Consider the following 19,915-nt stretch of genomic DNA (forward strand, 5'->3'; position numbering starts at 1 on the left):
TGAATTTGCATTTATTTGCATTAATTAATTTGCTATCAGGATGGTTAATTTGTGCATTTTTTTTAATGTTTCATTCCTTTAACACATTGGCGTGAGAATGCTTGCCAACAGAGCTTCATACAGGAGCAGAGAGGCGCAAAGATAAAGAATGACCAGCGATGCTTCTGCATGTGGAACTAGTGTGGACCCAGCCTAGGGCTCCCATGTCTTTGAGTATACTTCATTTGTGTAGCGTACATGTAAAGAACAGAAGTCCTTTTTAAAAGTCCTGGCGTACCAGGCACGTGCCATAGGATTGGTATTCTCATGCATGGGGAGCCTGAGCTCTTAGGGGAGCATCGGACTTACTATGAAGAGCAGTAGCACCCTGTCTGCAGGCACAGATACGGTAACCCATCTCACGGTATGTTAGCCCTGTCCCAGATGGGAATTTTGAACAAAAAAAGCTTCAGAAACAAAGCTTTTCCAGAAAATAGCTGTTGGGTGGGTTGGGTTTTTTTCACTGTCATATTTAAATCAAGAGGAATATTGTCAGATGTATCGGTAGGCACTGGAAAAAAATGTTGATTCCTAAATTCAAACAAATTGCTAAATACTGATTCTGAGATAAAAATTTAGTCAGCATTCATAAGAATATATATATATATATATATAAAAGAATAAAAGTTCAGTAATACAGTAATGTAGCTACTAAGCTATAGTCTTCATGTCTGTCTTCTATCATGATGGAAGAAGACTAATCAAAGTATTTGGATTAAAATGGAGGGTAGAGATTGTCTAGAGTAAAACAACCACTAAGTCAAGAACAAGGTTATTGCTAATATATTTTCAGGGATCTTCCTTGCTCTTTTACACACCCTTGTATATATGTGAATGATTAACATTCAAAAACTGCTCTAGTTGTAAATCATTTCGTATTAAAAGCATTTGGATTGTAAAATACATGAGAAAAGATGTCAAGAAGTTGCTCCTTATTTATTTCAAGTATTTCAAAACATGCAGTCCTTTGTTTCCTCTCTATTTAAAAGACATCAAGGCATCTCAAAATGAACAGAAACCCCAGAATTAGAAGAGATGGAAACAAATGTTGTAAGTGTGGAGGCTGATTCATGAGAGTATTTTTGGAGAAGAGCACTAATTGTAGCGTAGAGAATGGACTCTGTCATCTTCATTTATTGTCAGGAGAACATGCTTCAAAATATCTCGGGTTTTTTTTAATCTCCAGAATCTTCATTAAACAAATAGTTCCTATAAATCGAAAGCTGTATTCAGGAGGATTAGTGCAATAACTCACCTGCTTAATTTTTTGTGTCAAAAGGGGATCTTCTGCATAATATTTATATATATATATTTAATTAAATTATTAACATTGTATTGTAAAAACTTTGTTCAAGAAACGCTGCAGTCTCAAACTGGAATTTCCCTTTAAGGCAAAGCATTTTGTACCCACATGGCATACTCTACTTGGATAAGCATTTACATTTTCTTTGTATAGTTTAGGTTATACCATCCTTGTCAGTGCTCTACTTCATTGTATACATAGCAATCAAAAGAAATATTCGCAGGGATTACACTGGTCTTTGGATCATAAGTCATCCAAAGTTTTAGAGGTAAGCATTGTTCGTTCTCCTCTTAAAATCACTGTCGGACTCGGCTTTTGTGAGAGAAGCGTGTGAAGTCCTTGGCCTGCAGAAGTCAGTGAAAATTTTGATAACGTTTCCATGGTACAGAGGCTATAACCTGGCCTTTAGAGTTGAGAGACAGAGAAAGAGAGATGAATCAGAATTCACAGGCTTAGCTGGTTAGCAGAGTTCCCAGCCAGTGCTTGCATTTTGACCTCCTCACTTGTCAAAAAGCTTAGCAGTTGGAATTGTAGATAAAACAAAGCTATGGTTCTTTTAAAGCCATCTAATTTTTACTCCTTTCACAAATTACTCTTGTTCCTTTTCTTAACTGCCGTCTAACATAACGAACCATTCAAAGCGGGGAAGACACAGATTGCTGCCTCGCAGAATATTTGTTGGTTCAGAATTAAATTAAGTTATGAGCAAACACTGCTGTGTGCATTATTTTGGTGTTGCTATCTCACGTTAGCTTGACATGAATCCTGTTTCTAAACTCTGGCATGCCTTTTTAGCAAAAAGTGCTTTCTTAAAAGACCAGCAGAAGTTTTCAACCCATGGTAGGATATTCCTGTGGTAATTAGCACTTAGTGTGCCACATAACGTATTTGAGTAGTCCAGATGTTCTGCAGGGAAGTAGTGGAGTAACAAGATGGAGCCCTGTGATGAGGCACAAAAAATCATTCAAGCATGAAAGTGTACGTTTAGTTTGGTGGGTTTCTAAAAATTATTTTGAAAGAGTATATGTTTTTTGGCTGATAAAATATTCCATCAGTTAAGGAAAGCAGTAGCAGTTAGTACTGTAGTTTTATTTGAAGTATTTTTCCTACTTTGAAGCCACTGCATACAAGTGAGATCTCCCTGTACCTAAGAATGGTTAGCTGCATTCACAATTACATGTACTTGATCTAGTGTCAAATGTAGTGTTTTCTTCCCTTTTTTACTCGTTATCACTGAGAAGCCTATGCAAGAGAGGAAAGGTGAATTATTTCCCTTCCTGTGCATCATCAGAGAGATTATTAAATTCTAATTATAGAACAAATTGGTTCCAGCAGTGAAAACCCATTGAGGGCAGTGAAGTTGCATGGGGAGAGATAATGTGGCCTGAAGGACTCTTATTACTGATGCTTACCAGAAAGAAGCGAAAGACACCAGGTTAAAATCTGTTTTCCTATGCATTGAATATATTAACTTCAAGCCTCCCTTAGAGACAGTATGCATAGAAGCTTAGACTGGAATTTTTAGGACACTACAACATTATGTTGCAGTGCTTATGTTTAAGAGCAGAATAATACTTTAATACAGAAATAAAGGTTGCTTTTAAACGGTTAAAATTTTCAGCTAAAAAAGCTTAGTAAATACTTGCAAGGAATAATTTAGTCAGTTCATGCATCCTTTTCTAGAATGAGTGCCTATAAACAAACCAAGATTGATTATAACAAGCAAGTTATTTGCAATAGTGATTTGCATTTATTCAAAAAATTTTGTATAAGTACAATTTACTTGTGGATCATTAATTACCAAGTCAATGCCAGTATCTGATACTTAGTTTTCAAATTTTGAGCTGGATTGGTCAGCAGTGACTGATCACAGAGAGGATTCATAGTATTGTCTGCTCCTTGTATTGGCAGCAAAAAATGCAGAGGGGAGTGTTATGCCTTTGTGAAAGGTAAGACAAATAAGATAGAAATAATCTCAAAATGCACCATTACATTTAGTATTAACATTATTAGCCTTATAGGCATACTATAAGCCCATAAAACAACATTTTTCACGGCAAGAAGTGCCAACTTTTTAAAGAAGTTTTAGTTCTTTGTTTGCAAGGAGAGAGGACGATGACCTGCTATATTAGATCTACTCCGCTTCTTTCTTCTGCTTTTGGTCAGTGTCTGGCTATTTTTTTGTTTCCTCTTCTGTGTGAGACTCTTTCATAACCAGATAGACATATAATTTGTCATATTATTTTGCTTTACTGAGATTGTGGGCCAATTTGCAAATATTAAGGCTTTTAGAAGTCATGCAAGTATTAAAACAATAATGAATCATGGAGAATAACAACAGATTTATTAAGACTTATTTAAGCTTCAGGAGCCACACAATCAAACTGAACATATTACTTTTTCTCCTCTGCTCATTTGAATCTAGCCTGGCCAATCTGATTAAATCCAAAGAGTTTCCTGCTGTCTTCTGGCAGGAGTCTTTATAATACCTGTCATTCAGAAATGCAATTTGTTTGTTTCTTTGTGAGTGCAAATCATTTTGTTATTTCCCACTTTTAGTTGTGTTGTCATTTGCCTCCATTTTCCAGATCTATTTTTTTGTTGGTTGTTATAATATTTGCAATCCTAGATTGCGCACACACACAAAAAAAAAAGGCATTCTCCTGCTGTTACAAGGCACAGTGAGGAAATGAAAGCATTAAAATATGAAGGCAATCATCAGGTCATTTAGTCAGTGTCAGCCTTGGCAAGCTGGAGGGAAGGATAATTTGGCAAGACTTTATATTTAGAGGTAACTAATGTCATTTTTATTTTGATACCTGGGCCATCATTTTCCTGATAATTTTGTTTTGAATAAAATTTTAGAGCAAATTACTTCATTTATGCCTGCATTTATTGCATATTGGATAAATTATTCAGGATATACTTCTAGGTGAAATACCAATAAGAAAGCACTTGAAAGCAGGTAGATGAAAAAGACTTCTTCTCAATGTGTTGCATCAGTTGAAAGATACCAGCCCATCCAAAATATAAAAGGGAAATCTACCTCCACACATGAGAAACAGTTCAGAAGAAGACATGCTGTCTGTGACTAAACCAAACAATGTAGTTGGCAAAAACAGATATGCTTTTGATACGCAATATGGAAGAAAAGCATGTGTTGCCAGTCTGCCTGCTTTGTTCCAACAACATTAATTGGCCAAACTGATGTTCTCCGTAGGGACCTTTCCTTTTTTATAGCTTTAGACCATCATGTTTCCAACAGCCCTATGTGTGAGCTGCTGAGACATCCTCATGGAAGGCAAAAATCTCTTCTCTGTGCATTGACCGTTGCTCACCTCCACAGTGATACTAGCTGTATGTTAGCCCAGCAAGTATGATACCATTGACCTTCCTTAGCCTATTCCCATGTCTAGCAATCTGGCCTCCACTTCATCCCCCAGGACTCATTCAGTAGGTTCCAAGGAGGCTAGGATGTAGAAATGGCCATCCTAAGGATATCACTCTATGAGAGAAGTGTGGTGCTTTAGAAGGAACTGAAGGCAAAGACTGACACATGGGAAGATGTCAGCTTGGCTTCTTTAGTCTGGCTTCGGCTCAGGTCTGGTCTGGGACACAAAGTCGTGTCCCTCCATGCTGAGCCATGTGAGTGAGCAGAAGGCCCTGATGAATCCTGTGTTCTCATCTGCTCAGCTTCATCAGCCTGGCCACGCACAAACCTCTTTGCCCTTGTCAAACCTTCAGGCTTGTAATGCTGTGGAGCCTATGCCTGCATCACTGACACCATCATCTGCAGCTGCAGTTCATCTGAACAAGTTCAAGGATCTTGATCAACAATCCCACAGGTGATAGTAATGATGTTGCTCCTTTCCTTGGACCCAGTCCAATAGAATCGTAGAACACAATAGAATCACAGAATGGTTTGGGTTGGAAGGAACCTTAAAGATCATCTTGTTCCAACCCCCCTGCCATGGGCAGGGACACCTTCCACTAGACCAGGTTGCTCAAAGCCCCATCCAACCTGGCCTGAACACTTCCAGGGAGGGGACATCCACAACTTCTCTGGGCAACCTGTTCCTGTGTCTCACCACCTTCACGGTAAAGAATTTCTTCCTAACATCTGACCTAAATATACCCTCTCTCAGTTTAAAACCATTAGCCCTTGTCCTACCACTATATTCCCTAATAAAGAGTCCCTCCCCATCTTTTCTGTAGGCACTCTTGGAAAATGCATGAAACTGTGTTCCCATAACCTGACATCAGCACTACCAGATATCTGACTATCTTTGCTAAGTCTGTAAGGCCAGGATGAAATCCACTAATATTCCCTGGTAATTACCTGTCTCCTGCCTGTTCACTACCAAGACAATAGACTGGAAATGCTCAGGAGATCAGATTTCCTATATCACTATCACCTACTACCTGCATCTTCTGAACATAGGAAGAAATCTTGATTTTGAGAACATGGTCTTAAGCATCCCTCCAGTGTCACTTTCCAAACTACCAAGAGCTTTCTGTTCTTTAATAACAGAAATGAGAGTCTCCTTTGTAACTCGCTTCCTCCAACAAGTGCTTTATAGTGACTCTATCTCAGATCAAGATAACTTCTCTGGCTTTTTCACAGGTGTTACATGATATATCAGATATGGCTTGGAAGGCCATGGTCTGCAGCTTTAACAAGATCTTCCAATTTTCTTACCTCCAGTAGGAGACGAAATCCCTAGTTGAAGACATTCCCTTTGATGGCACTATTTATTGTAGTTTGAACTCAGTAAGTTCCTAAATTATGTGTTTTAATTCTGACTCTGGTTGCTTTGGGGATGAAGCCTAGTACTGTAGCTCTTAGCAACAGTTTAGACTTCCTGACCACTCCAGATGTTGCTATGGATTTCAACATCAAAAGACTTCCTCCAGAAAATGTTTCCCCGCCTTGGACATCATCTTTCTGCTAGCATTCATACAGGCACACCCAAGAGCCGCAGTCTAAGCATTTTGTGTTATTTGCTCTTATTCACTACCTACCATCTGTTCTCCCTTTGAGAATAAGTTGACTTTGCTTTTCCAAACATGTCTATGCATATTTGCCTGAGCTCTCATCACTGTAGTCAAGTGTAACTTGCCTCTCTGCTCCTCCCCAACAGGCTAGATGAGTATCTCATTCTTGGCCCAGTTAATTGATTTCTGCTCACCCGTCTCTAATGAAGATGTTTTATATGCAGCTTTTCTCACATCCCCGAAAGGGCTAGGTGAGTGCCTGGTCCCTTACTTAGACTTGAAATTATTATTCAAGACTCTTTTTGACCCTTCTGTGCTATAAATAAGGGTGTCTTTCCTGATAGATCTCTCTTGCGCTAAGAAACTGGACCTTATGGCTGTTCTACTTATAGCAATGTTCTTTCAGGAGAGGGTGACCTCCAATTACAGCTTAAGCTTCTCACCCATCTTGCAGCCAAGACCCACCTTAACTAAGAAACCAGCTTGCCTGTTTTTTGGTTGGTTGTTGTGGGGATTTTTTTCCCCAATCTGCCTACCTCTGTGGTTGAGGCTTTTTTTCACTGCCAATGTCAAGAGGGATCTTTCTTTTTATTCTGACAACACCAAATCCTGGAGACTGTTACCAAGTCTGCTATCTTAGTTCTCTCAATGCGCTGCCCGTCCAAGTGAATATAGCCAGCTTCCATGCAACTGCCAAGGTGGAAACAGACAGCAGCGCACGCTTTCCCTAGACTTCATGCAGAATAAGTGCAATTACTGGGAAATGTGTCTTTCCTGACAGTTGCCACACTGATACCTGGAGCTTTTGGCAAACCTGTGCCTGATGCTATGCTGTACAGTTCAAGCACGCCATTAACGTTTACTAAAGGGTTCCTGCACTAGCTGTTTTCATGAGCTTCTCCAAGACCCACACCCAGGTAAATATGAATGTGTACTGATTACTGGCTGGAATTCCCTTCCGTACAAATGTACATGGAGCTATGGCTTGAAGATGGAAAAACAAGTTGCCAGCAACTGGCTTCTTCAAGAAGTATAGTCCACATGTACATTCACTTCCCACCCTCCTTCCCCCTTCTCTCTGGATCCTTCCAGAAACCTGGTGGGATCAGGTCTGTACAGCTAAGAGACAACTGTAAAGGCTATTGGGCTCCTTCCAGAGGTGCCTGTGACTGCTGCAAGGGGACAAGTTATCTTGTCTTCATCATAGGATATACTCTTTCAATTCACACATGGAGTATACGTATTGAAAAACTGGTTGCTGATATTATTTTTTTGGTTTAGCAGTGAAAATATCATTCAAAAGGAAAAGCCAGTTCTACTCTTTTTCTTTTTTCCTAACTCCCCCTTGATTCAGTATAATTTGCATACTGCAGCACTCGCTATGTCTGTGTCAAAGACTTGGGGGTGGTGTGGTGGTGGGGAGTGTTACATAAAATCCCACAGAAACTTGCAAAAGCAATGTGGTCTCAGTTATGAAGAAAACTACTGTGAATATATTTCGGTAAGTGTATTTCAGATGGGAATACTATAAAAAGTGCATAAATTACTTGCTTGATATAGCATTTTCAGAACCATGTTATTAAAAAAAGTGACATATGGCATTCTGCTGTATCCTTCACATCATTTAAATGGTTCTGTATTTGTCAATGTAGTTGTCGATAAAATTTCATTGCAGCATTTCTTTTTATCACTTGCAAGTTTATCGGGCTACTTGAGATTTTATTTTATTTTGTAAATCAAGGACTATAATGAGACTGTTTTATAATAATATAAAAAGGGGCTATCCTGTGGATTCCTCATTCTAAGAACAGCTCTTCCAGACCAAGCTTACTCACTGCTTCCACTGAACTGAGTAATTGCATCTGCTTAGGTTTGAAATAGGGAATTACATAGCAGAACAGAAGTACTTGTGCAAAGCTTTATAAAACATAGTACCAAAGCAACGATACCAGGCTGAACACCTATTTCATTTATTTTACTGTGCTAGGTGTTTCTTAGCAGTAAGAACGGAAATATATAATTAATTTTGAATGAGTGCAAGTAGAAATAGTGCTGAGTTGTCGGTGCTTGCTCTGCAGATGTATCTTTTGTGTTGAATTAGGTGGAAACAGCAACTGATTCTGATACTGAAAGCAGAGGCCTACGGGAATACCACTCTGTTGGAGTACAAGTGGAAGATGAAAAACGGTAATTCAAGCATGTACAAAAATCTGTAGTCTTTCATAACACAATGCACATTTGTAAACAGAGTTAATAACAAACATCTGGCAAGTGCTGCCCCTAAGTAATTCACAAAGCTGAATTTCTTATATGCATGCTGGTCATTTGGTAAAATTTGTAGAGATTACTTAGCAGTTGCTTAATATGTAGTTACCTTTCCAGTTTCTAATTGGAGGGAAGAAAGTGAAAATTTTAAATTGAAGTAGTGGATTAATATAGTTTCATTATTGGCAGAACAAATACAGAGCATTGTATATTGGAATACTGTTCCTTCGATAGGACCCTTTATGCTGATCCAGGTTTTCCCAGTCCACACAGGGGGATATAATGGTTAAGATGCAACCCATGGTACCTTTATCCTGAACTAGAATCAGCTTTTACACTTGTTCAGTCCTCCTCTAGCTTTGTAAAACTGCAGGTCAATGTACTAACCCACAGGTTATTGCTGGCAGGCACTGTCTGTTAGGTACTGGACTGGGACCATTATCTCATTTCACGGCAGCTGTCAGACAATATCTGGCCACTAATTGCCTTTTACCATCATTGACTAGAAGTAATCTGAAACGATAGGCTCAGATGTGAAAAGATTTCACAAATAATCTTTGCTTCTCTACCTAACTTTTTAACATAAAGCTTTTCTAAAATATCATTATTTGGTGGCATATCACAATAGAAAATCAACATTTAATGGCCATCCCATAAGGCATGTAAAAAATACCATGGTCTTAAACCTGCTGCTACTATTTTTCTTTTATTAAAGGATTCTCAACAGTCCTAACTTAGCAGATTTTCAGATTTTATCTAATTACAATTCTTAATATTTGAATTTTTTTTATGCATGTACTTTACAGACTTCTATGAGGAGATGTAACCCTGCAGTTCTGCTAGCTATTTCCAGTTCATTTAGTAATGAAACATGGTATTTTTTAGTATGAGAATAAATCAATATTTGCTTCCAGCGATAATTTAAATTATTTTCTTTTGTATCTTTGCTCAGATCAATGACGCCACTATGCATTTTGGTTTCCCTCTCTGTTGTTACCCACTGGTTTCCCTCTCTGTTGTTACCCACTGTCTTATTTTAGTCAGATATGCACAAAGAAAAAAAAGTAACATGAAGTCCAGGGAGAAAACCAGAATCCATTCACTGAGACATTATTCTGTGCCTCTGTACAATCACATATGTATTTATATGGCTTAATCTCTTTTCTTTCTTCCCTCTTCACCAAGACACGGACGATTCAAGCGCTCAAACAGTGTAACAGCAGCTGTCCAGGCTGACCTGGAGCTGGAGGGCTTTCCAGGACACATCACCATGGAGGACAAGGGACTTCAGTTTGGCTCGTCGTTCCAGCAGCACTCGGAGCCCAGCACGCCCACCCAATACAGCGCAGTGAGAACTGTACGGACACAGGGACTGTTCAGTTACAGAGAAGATTATAGGACCCCAGTTGACACCTCAAACCTTCCACCACCAGAACCCTGGCTAGAGCCAGCCATTGAGACAGTAGAGACTGGTCGAATGTCTCCTTGTCGACGGGACGGATCTTGGTTTATGAAGTTGCTACATACTGAAACTAAGAGAATGGAAGGATGGTGTAAAGAAATGGAAAGAGAAGCAGAAGAAAATGATCTTTCTGAAGAAAGTAAGAACATTTAAGTATCTTTTCTTATAGATGTCTGCTAAAATAAGGAATCTGTTAGGATAGAGTTGTGGTCTGTAGTTTCTCCTTACTCATTTTGTAGTACCAAAGACACTCTGCAGAACCATTAGATACAAGACCTCTGTCCTGCAACTGACTGTGCGAGTTGGCATTTCCCAGAGTAAGGTTTTGTAGAAGTAGTTGAGGACCCAACTCTAGAGTCAAGCGCAGGATGACAGCCTGGTATTAGATGTGGCTCAAATGGTGCAATAGCTCCATCCACAGCTCCAACTCTGACACATTCTTCCCCCTCACTTCTATGGCTCCAATGCTTGACGCTTTGCCAGAGCATGCAAGGTGGTCCTATGTGAACATCTTTTTGCCATTTTCCTGAAACCTGAGAATTTGCATCTTATTAATGAACAGTCATTTTTTAAATGTTTTCATTCCTTTACAGGCACAAAGTGTCTGTTGGAAGAACAGAAAGGAGTAGGCAAGAACAATAGTTAAAGCACTTCTGCAGTTACACCAGCATATGCACTATTAGATAGTTCAGCTGCATGTTCTTGTTACAATTTTGTCAAGAATCATTATTATTCTCTCACGTCCTGTGGACAACTTGAAAGGAGTGATGGGATAAAGTGAAAAATAATGTAGACTATTTTGGAACAAGATCCAAGCCAGCACTAATGATAGTAATATATCAAAGTGGTCCTAGCACTCAGTAGCCAGCTCCCCGTGATTCCCTCTGAGGTCAATTATCCTTGTTCTTCAGGCTCAGTTTTATAAATATTTCAATCCCTGCCAATCTGAATTATTGTCTCAGCCGAGATTTTCTCAGATCACAAATTAGTTCATATTAAGTTTTCTTAGGAGCATCTTTTCCAGCACTCTCACAAATCTCACCATCGCCTCTGAATACTCTTTCCTCATCCTCTTCTTTCCCCCTCAATGAGCTCTGCTATGATCTACCCTCAGGTCTTGGGCCAGGCCTGCCTGGTGACTAAAAGGCCAATTTCTATTTATTTCTTGCACTGACCTTTTCAAAAGAAAGAATGTCTATGTTTTTACCTCATCTTTTTTTATGTTACTGTCATATCTCTCCACTATATTGTGCACAAGTCTGCCAAGTAACAACATAGGATTTGGGGTGGGGAAGAGCATAAGGCTGTTTTTCTTCCTTCAGAGCTTTCTGGAGTGTAGGGTTTTGTCCTTATTTTCATCATGGCAGAGCTGAGCTGAGAATTTTCCCTTTGCACTGATACTGTGAAGACTTTAATACCCTCCTAGGGGCTGTTAAAGTTTGAATAATAAAATATTTTTCTTGGCTTAGCCTGTGTGAGGATTTCCAAGTTTTCTTTCATAATGGTTATTTTTTTTAATACTTTTTACCGTATATGTCTTATTTTTCAATTCCCCAAATCTTTGCACTACTGAATACTGACATTTCTCTGCCATCATTAAGCATCCCAAAGCACCTGCTTCCAAGGTTGCCTGTTAGTGGTGTGGGTATGCCAGTGCTTACGATCTGAAGCAGAAGTTCAAAGAGCAAGACTTCAATCTCCTTGGAAAGAGAAAAATTATTGGGGAGCAAAGGGGAGAAACCCATGAGGAGTTACCCCTCTACTTTCCCTAGCAGGCCAGCGAGGAGTCTGCAGGTGAGGGCTGGACTTTTCCTACCTCCTCTCTCTGCAAGCTCTTCCTTGTGCACAGCCCTAATCAAATCTGCAACCACATGAAATGAGCAGTGGAAACATTCTCGCGTCAGTACTCCTTTCTCACTCGGAGACACGGATAGGGAGTCAGCGGTGTTATTCTCTGGAATATAAAGCTGTGTACTGTGTTAGGAAAACTTGGAGGAGCTGATTTTAGCTGACTACCCATTCCCTCCCACCATGTGAAGCTGTGCTCTTGCAGTCCCGAAATACTGTGAAACACCTTGCCGCACAGGGAAACGGCAATTAGGAAGATAGTTTTCATTAAATTGTACAGAGGACATGAAGACAAATTGGACTTCAGTGGTTTTTAATAATATTTGGAGTTTGTGACACCATTTTAACCTGGAACATTTCACTCAGAAAACAAAACAGAATATCAGGATTTTATGTTTCCCCATTTGCAGAGTGACTTTACTCTGTAAGAGAAAAAGAAAGAGCAATTCCCTGATACAAAGTTGCTAAAACACAACTGAAACTGACCCTTGAAATCCCCTTTTTAAACTAACCAAAATGGGTTAATTGCTTGTGTTTGAGGGAACATTTTGACCTCCCTAATAGGTTAGAGAAATTATTATGGAATAGATCTATATAGCGTATGCAAAATCAGATGTTTGTCTTCAGCTGATTGACAAAAGTGACACCCAGACTTCCAATTTTCCATTTTATGTGACTCATTTCAAGAGATCTTCCTCAAATATGTCTAAATTACATTATTTTTGAAACGGTATCCCTTCAGCTACTATAGCTTACATCAAGTAAAAGGAAGATATCAAAGAATTCTTTTCTCTGAGGGAATGAGCTTCATAGCATTTTAAAATTTCAGTGTGAATAATTTTTTTCCTGTTGAGTCTTTGACACATTTTGTATCCCAGTTTGAGCTATGGAGGTTGAAAGGTATGTATCCACAAGAACTAGAGTTTAATGATATCCCAGCATGAAAGGTATCTTGACATATTTAAGCATTTGGCAGTTCCCTGAAGAAAATATAGGCAAATGGAGGAGCCAGAAGAAAAACGTGAATATGTTTTTCCATCTTCCAGCAGGAGCTATTATTCCCAAAACACTTCACAGCAAAGTTTGCGCATTCAAACTGTCATTGTTAGTGCTGAATCATTTATTTTTGGCCTGGGTATATTAATTGTACCTGAAGACCAAATACAGCTTTGCATCTCATAGGAGAAGGCTGTGTTTATGATACCATTTCTATTTTGTTTTAATCACAGGAAGAGTTAAAATAGAACGGCATTTTAGAAAACAATTTCATTTTCTGCGTTAACACAATAGCCCTGAGATCACAGAAAGCTGTCTGATTGCTGTATTGATTTTTTCTTTCACTGTAGCTTTTCTCCCATAATGTTGTTTTAAGAACTTCCCTCATCAGGTCTTAGAAAGGGAGAAGATAATCACTGCAGCAAAAATAACCTCTCTTCACAGAATTTATTTATTTGGTCAGTTGCCACAAATTGTATTTTGGAGTCTCTGCAAAGTTCATATATTGTTCGCGGGGGCAGTTATTTGCGTTCTCAGTGTTTATTATAACATATATAGATAGGTATATAAAATATATATGTGGCTGTAACTGTTCCCAGGGTAAGTCATCCGATCATTTGCACTAGCAGGGTGCCTTCAAGCAAAGATATGTGTTTCTCAAGGGTGCTGACTGGAGTTTCAGTTTTACACCCTGAAAATTGTGTTTGGCTATTACCGGTGCGTAGGTGATGACAAGAAAAACACTTTCAATTGTCACAAAGCTATTGAAGACCAAGAGGGCCAGGACTCTGCCGCCCGCGAGCTCTGTGATGGGAGCAAGGAGACCAGCGCGGGGAGGGGGAGAGCAGGCGAGCCCGGCGGGGAGCCGCAGCCGCTGCCCACGGCTTGCAGGCAAGGTCTGGCAGAGGGAGGCAGAAGACATTTGGGGCTTCTGAATCCCACATGCTTGGCCACTGGAATATTCCACTACGCAAGTCAAATGGAGAGCAGCCACACGGGGTTTACTCTCATATAAAAATCCTAAGATAGGTGCAAAAAAATTCACTGTAGGATAAACTATGCCAGCAAAAAGGTGGTGTCGCTGGTATCTTTTGCATCGTGGTTAGGAGCTCTGCTGGCAGGGCTACATAGTGAAGTGATCTCTAGTGGGGGAAAAAAGGCATTAGAGAGAGCGAGAGCTCAAAATATCACCCTATTCTCCCCTTAGCCCTTCATTCCATGGATCCTTACTAATCTTCTGGCTGGTATTTCCACAGTACTGCGTGGGCTTTACTAACATGGCCGAAGAGTAACAGAAAACATAGAGTTAAATCTCCCATACTTTGGAAAAAAAAAAAAAAAAGAAAAAAAACCCAGAAACCCTCACAACCAATTTATTTTAGTATATTCATCAATTAATCATCCATAAAAGCTTTCTTAGGTGTTTGACCAAATATGGGTTATCCTTTAACCAAAGAGAAATTACTGACATAATTTCCTAATGCTTTTCACAAACCTATCCTTCAGGAACTGCTGAAATTTACATTTGGGATGTTATGAATGACTACAGAATGTCTTAATTGCCCTGAAACCAGTCTTTAAAGTCAATAAAAGACAGTCCCATAGTGTGGAACCCAAGAATTCCTCCTAGCATTTGTATTGTTCTGCTCAAATTTTCTCCTCTTCGAACTCAGCTCCACTGAGGTAAAAAACAAATTTGGACCGAGTCCCACTTGGTGCACAAGAATCCCATACCTACCCTCCAGAGCACTGCCAACTGGGAGCTGTGCTGTCCTAAAATGTCACCTCACTCTGAACAGAATACATTTATTATTACGCCTACCTGCTGTGTTGATAGTGAAAAAGACATATTTCTGAAGATTACTAATTTAGGTTTAGAGATCAGACAAATACCATGCCCTGCTTTGAGTTACGAGGATGAACTGAATGCCAGTTTCAATATTTTTCCCAGGCATATCTTCTCAGATTGTTTGTGGAGCAATTTATTTATGAGTATAGAAAAAAAATGGAACTATCAGATGGAATGAAAATTTAAATTAAAACACATCATTTAAATAAACAGTAATGAATGCCAGAAGCAGATTGATTGTTAGTAGTTTCTCATTGCTGGTGCGGCAGTGGCACAATTGAGCAAAGCTTTTAACCTGTCAAGAATGGAGTTACAGCATCAGACTATAATCTCAGTTTCATCAATATAGATCCGACTTTTCCCCCTCGACCTTTGTGATATGAAACCATCTTCAATTGCAAGATTTTGTAGCATTGCTCAAGCAATACAACACATATATATTACTTGCAATTTTGTAATATGCTTATTGTGGGGAAAAGACTCCATTGTGTTAATTGTGCATGTTGTATACAGGCAATTTACACAATCTCTATCCAGGGTATAAATCTTGAGTCTGCTTCTACTGAAGTCATGGTCAGGGTTTTGTATGTCTTCAGAGTAGAAGCCATACAGGACCACCCAACAAAAATAGAGTGCGTCATACGCTTCAGGGAGCAGAATTAAGGTTGCGTGACTCTTTCCTGACATTCAAGTAAATACAACATTATCTTAATGGAGGGAGGTATATGGATTATATGAAAATTATATATATTTATGTGTGTTGGTAGATTTTATCATCATTTATTTTCAGGCAAAATCTTCTAAGCATCACCAAACATCTCAATCTCTCCAGTCTCTAACATTCATCATTCTTTCATGGAGATAATCAATCTGCACTCATCAGAATAATTCCCCAATGCATGAAATTAATAACAAGGCTTTGGCTGTCTATTAATATTGTGCTAAAGATTATGAGTTGAAGTGTTTTAATACTTTAATTTAATTACAGCAAAGCAGAGTAGCATGAATATGAGAGATCAAACTTCTATGTTTTATTACGTCTGATTTACTTATTGAAATGGAAATAGAGTTAGATCTTTAGTAAACAGTAGGGCTGTAATTATACATGTGTATTCACCACTGTGACTCAGTGACACACGCGAGTAGCCCAGAGCCACTGTCTTACATCCCCAACAGATGTGTATCACACCAAAAGGCTGCACTGCCAGTGCCTAAGTCTTGTCTGGTCTGACTGGGCTTTAAACCACCAATGCTTGTTGACGTGATCCTTCTGGATAATGAAGATAAATGTTTGTTTAATACGGGGTTGGGGTAACTGTGAGATTCACTAGAAAATATCAGTCTGCATTTCTGCAGTAGGACTAAAACCAATGCCCTTACTCAAGCTGTATATTTGAGCCATGAACTATAAAATTCAGCAGAGGAAACTGAAACTGAACTTTACTCACTAGGAGACAAGCACTACAGCCTACAGAATCATCCTCACTCTCTTTCTGCCCAGTGAACAGCTGAACATAGAATGGAATAGGCGATGTCAGGGACCTGCTACAGCACAGTTCCCCATCCTGGCAAAGAAGGGACTCTGACCTGATGACACTGCGAGTTTGTCTTATGTCCTGAGCTACCGAGCACCAAGGGAAAAGAAGGATACAAGGCTGTTTGCCGCTTAAGTCTTTGCCTTTATTAAAAATGCTGAAAACCAAATTAAAGCAATTTGTTTCAGATCAAGTGAAACATTTCTCTTTTTTTAGTTTTTTTTGTATGTTTTTTCAGGTTTTAACACCCAAAACATTGCTTTCCATGTGCCAATAACTCCTTAGAGGAAAGCGAGGGTTTTGGTGATCAAAAACCCCAAACCAATTAAAATGCTTTATTTCATTTGGCCAACAAAACAAAAACAAAACCCCAGTGAATTACTCATGCAGCCCTTGAACCACTTAACCCTTTCACAAATGGGTGCCACACGGGACTGATGAATTATGCATACTGCTGTTTAATTCAGTGTTGTGGCGCAGCTGTACTGTTCGCCTAACAGAAAATGGAGCAGAATTTGAGAACCCCAGCTCTACATATTAACACATGCTTTTAAAGTTACAGAGTTTGTGTGTTTCCACAACTGGAGCCTAAAACTTTCAAATTATCTCTCACTGCTGTTTGTGATTAAGCAGATGTTTCACTGGTCTAGAGAAAGCAGAATTAAAATGTGATACCTACTACCAAGATACTGTTTTCACATGCCATTCAGTCCCCTCCTATACCTATTCTAAATAACAACAATATGTTAAGCCCTGCCAGAGTTTAATGTTTTCTATGTCACAGGCTGCAGATCGGTTCTTCTGTGCTATTGTAGCTTCATTCCACCCCCTGCATCCTGTTTGAATTATCAATTTGCTTTCCTCAAATTGAATTAAAAGATGTCAGAGTAATTCCTGTCTCATCCCTACCCCTACCTCTATGTTCACCCTAAATATTATTTAAAGATCTGGAAATTCTCCAGGTAAAATCAATCTTCCATTGAAACCACAGCTTATAATGCTTTTTAAAGTGTTGCTTTTTCAGCATAGAGATGGATGTGGAGGAAAGGAAGTGTAGGAAGGAGGTGTAGGAAGGAAAGTATATTGCTACCTACCAAAGTATGGTATTTATCCCAGCAAATGTGGGAGTCCAGGAGAAGTTAGTTTCCTAGGCACTCCAGTCAATAGAAAGAAATAGGCATCTCCAGGAAAAGATTCAGTTCATCTAAAAATAAGTGCCTAACACAGCTGAGCTGGTGAGCTCAGATTACTGATTATAGAGCATCCAGAAGTTTTGATTTAGATGGATGACTCTTGGAACCAAAGTCAAGTAAAATGAATTTGGTCCCTTTCCCAAGTGCTTATGCACACTGTAAATGGCAAGTACACTGACAGTGGGGAAAGCTCAGCGAACCATGGGGGCTGATCATGATTCAGCAAAGTCCTGGAGCACCCGCTTATGTCCCACTTGGACTGAAGCTCCTGTGCTTAGGACTTTGTGTGTTTCCCTGGGTAGGCAACCTGTAACTCCCAGTGGGGGTACCAAGCCATGTGTCACAGACATGATTCCTCTAAGGATCTCATCCTTATGGTAGGAGTATCTTATGTTACAGTTTAATGTATTAACCTTGCCCCCAGAACAGACAGGGTAAAGAGACCTCACCCAGGGATCATCCACACAACGCAGTGAAGTCATTCACGACTGCAGAACCAGAAGATATTATCTAAGGTACAGGCAAAGCTGCCTTTGACATCAGAGGCAACAGGCACCTAACTGGTCCTTGAGGCAAGATGATTTCAACAGCTTTCAATTCACATGAGCAAATGTAAATGTGGGGGGAAGGGGCTGTCATTTACTTTGAAATTAAAGACTGTTCTTAAAAGCATATGTATGTATGCCCACTTCAGGAAGCTGTCTATATTCCCTTGGTTTTTTCTACTTCCTTAAGCAAACACAGTGTTAGCTGTTCTGAGTTATTAATATATCATTTGTTATTTCCAAAGGGTAAGTTGTCACAGAGCTTTCCTGTACCTCCGTCTTTTTCAAAAATATTTTAGGTATATAATCACAAGCAACAAAAACAAATATTTACTTCCCTTATAAAATAAACAGTAATTTTAGCTACATATTTTTTGAGCTGGATTTTGCATGTACTGCCAAAAGACATCTATTGGTAATAACCTGTGTGTATGCTTAGTCCTAGGTAAGATCCGAAGTGCTGTTGGAAGTGCTCAGCTCCTCATGTCTCAGAAATTCCAGCAATTTTATTGGCTTTGTCAGCAAAATCTGGTAAGTCACAATGTCTGGCCATTCTTGAAGAGTTTAAGGCTGTTCATCCATAGATATTCCACAAAATGTAACTTTAAATTTTAGAATATAGTATTTTTACTTCAAAGGCAACAACAGAAACAAGTGTAGTATATCCAAACAGTAGCATTCTGAAATGTCATTTTCATGTCTCACATTTTATCTTACTGCTCATTTTTTTTCTTTTTTTAACTTAATCCTTAAGTATGGTGTTAGTACATTTTTTTGTTAAAGCAAACATGTAATTTCAGTAATTTCAGTCTGGCTGTGTTTTGTCTTTTCTTTTTTTGATGTCTTTATTAAAGAAAAAAAAATGAGAAGGGAACAAATGCAAGTTTTCTGAGACATAATATTATGGCTTATTTTTGTAATACCCTAAAATAGTAACTACATTTCTCGTAAGAAAGGAGAAATTTTTCACATTACAGTAAATGGAGAATGGTAAAATAGCAGAATAGCAGAAAATACGTGATCCAGCTTTCTACGTACCTGAAAATAGGACTGATCTTGGAAATGGGAATATACATAATGTTCATAAAATTGGGTTTCATAATTTGCATTGCCAATTATATATAAGATTTCCTAGGGCTAAAGGAACAGATGCAGTATATGACTTATGAAAGTCACTGCTATTGTTCTGGAAGTTCATTAGAGACTAATTCAATTCTAAATGTTATCTTCATTAATATGACAGCAGCCATCAGTGGTACAAACATTGTGGCAAGATGGCACTAATCAATAGAAGAACGTAATTCTTCTAGCTACAGCTAGTGGTAGAATACCTTTCATTGACTCACTCGAAAATCAAGTGTATCTTTCACCTTTTGACTGCCCCTACACCTCATATATTAGAAGTGCTGAATTGTATTGCGTACATAACAGCAGATTTGACCTCTATGTCTGGTTAGATACATTTCTTTACTTGTTAGTATTTGCCACATAACTTTTTAAGGCAAAACATCCATTCTGCAGAGACCTACTTGCTACTTTCTGTCCATAAAGTTAAGCATCCAGAATTCCTGAAACTGCAATCAAATATTACTGAGAAAGTCATGCCAAAAATGTCCTACCTTCTGATAGAAAATGATAAGATATATGGTCCTCATTAGGAAAGAATCCAATTATCCACTTCAAAGACTCTGTCAAAACAAGAATTTTAATAGCTGTTACAGAATGACAGAGGAAATATGCAAAGCCAGGCAAGCAGGAGATGACCACGTTTGTAATATCAAATACATCATATGTGCTCCCTATCTAGTCATTTTTTTCATAGCAAAAGGAGGAAATCTTCATCAATGTCTAAAAGTTTCTCACTGCAAATTTCAAAGTGCCCTCC

General features: G+C 38.8%; 1 protein-coding gene across 3 annotated transcripts in view; it reads left to right on the top strand.

Annotated features, from left to right (window-relative positions):
* Positions 1–19,915, top strand: part of DLGAP2 (DLG associated protein 2) — a 484,489-nt gene that overhangs the window by 451,360 nt on the left and 13,214 nt on the right. For all 3 annotated transcript variants that reach the window (XM_069805918.1, XM_069805916.1, XM_069805917.1), the window contains 3 exons: positions 8,439–8,524; positions 9,788–10,203; positions 18,470–18,561. In XM_069805918.1, the coding sequence (XP_069662019.1) occupies positions 8,439–8,524; positions 9,788–10,203; positions 18,470–18,561 (594 nt within the window). The remainder of the gene's footprint in view (positions 1–8,438; positions 8,525–9,787; positions 10,204–18,469; positions 18,562–19,915) is intronic.

Source organism: Haliaeetus albicilla, chromosome 18, assembly GCF_947461875.1.
Source record: "Haliaeetus albicilla chromosome 18, bHalAlb1.1, whole genome shotgun sequence".
In the NCBI taxonomy this organism is placed as follows: Eukaryota; Metazoa; Chordata; class Aves; order Accipitriformes; family Accipitridae; genus Haliaeetus; species Haliaeetus albicilla.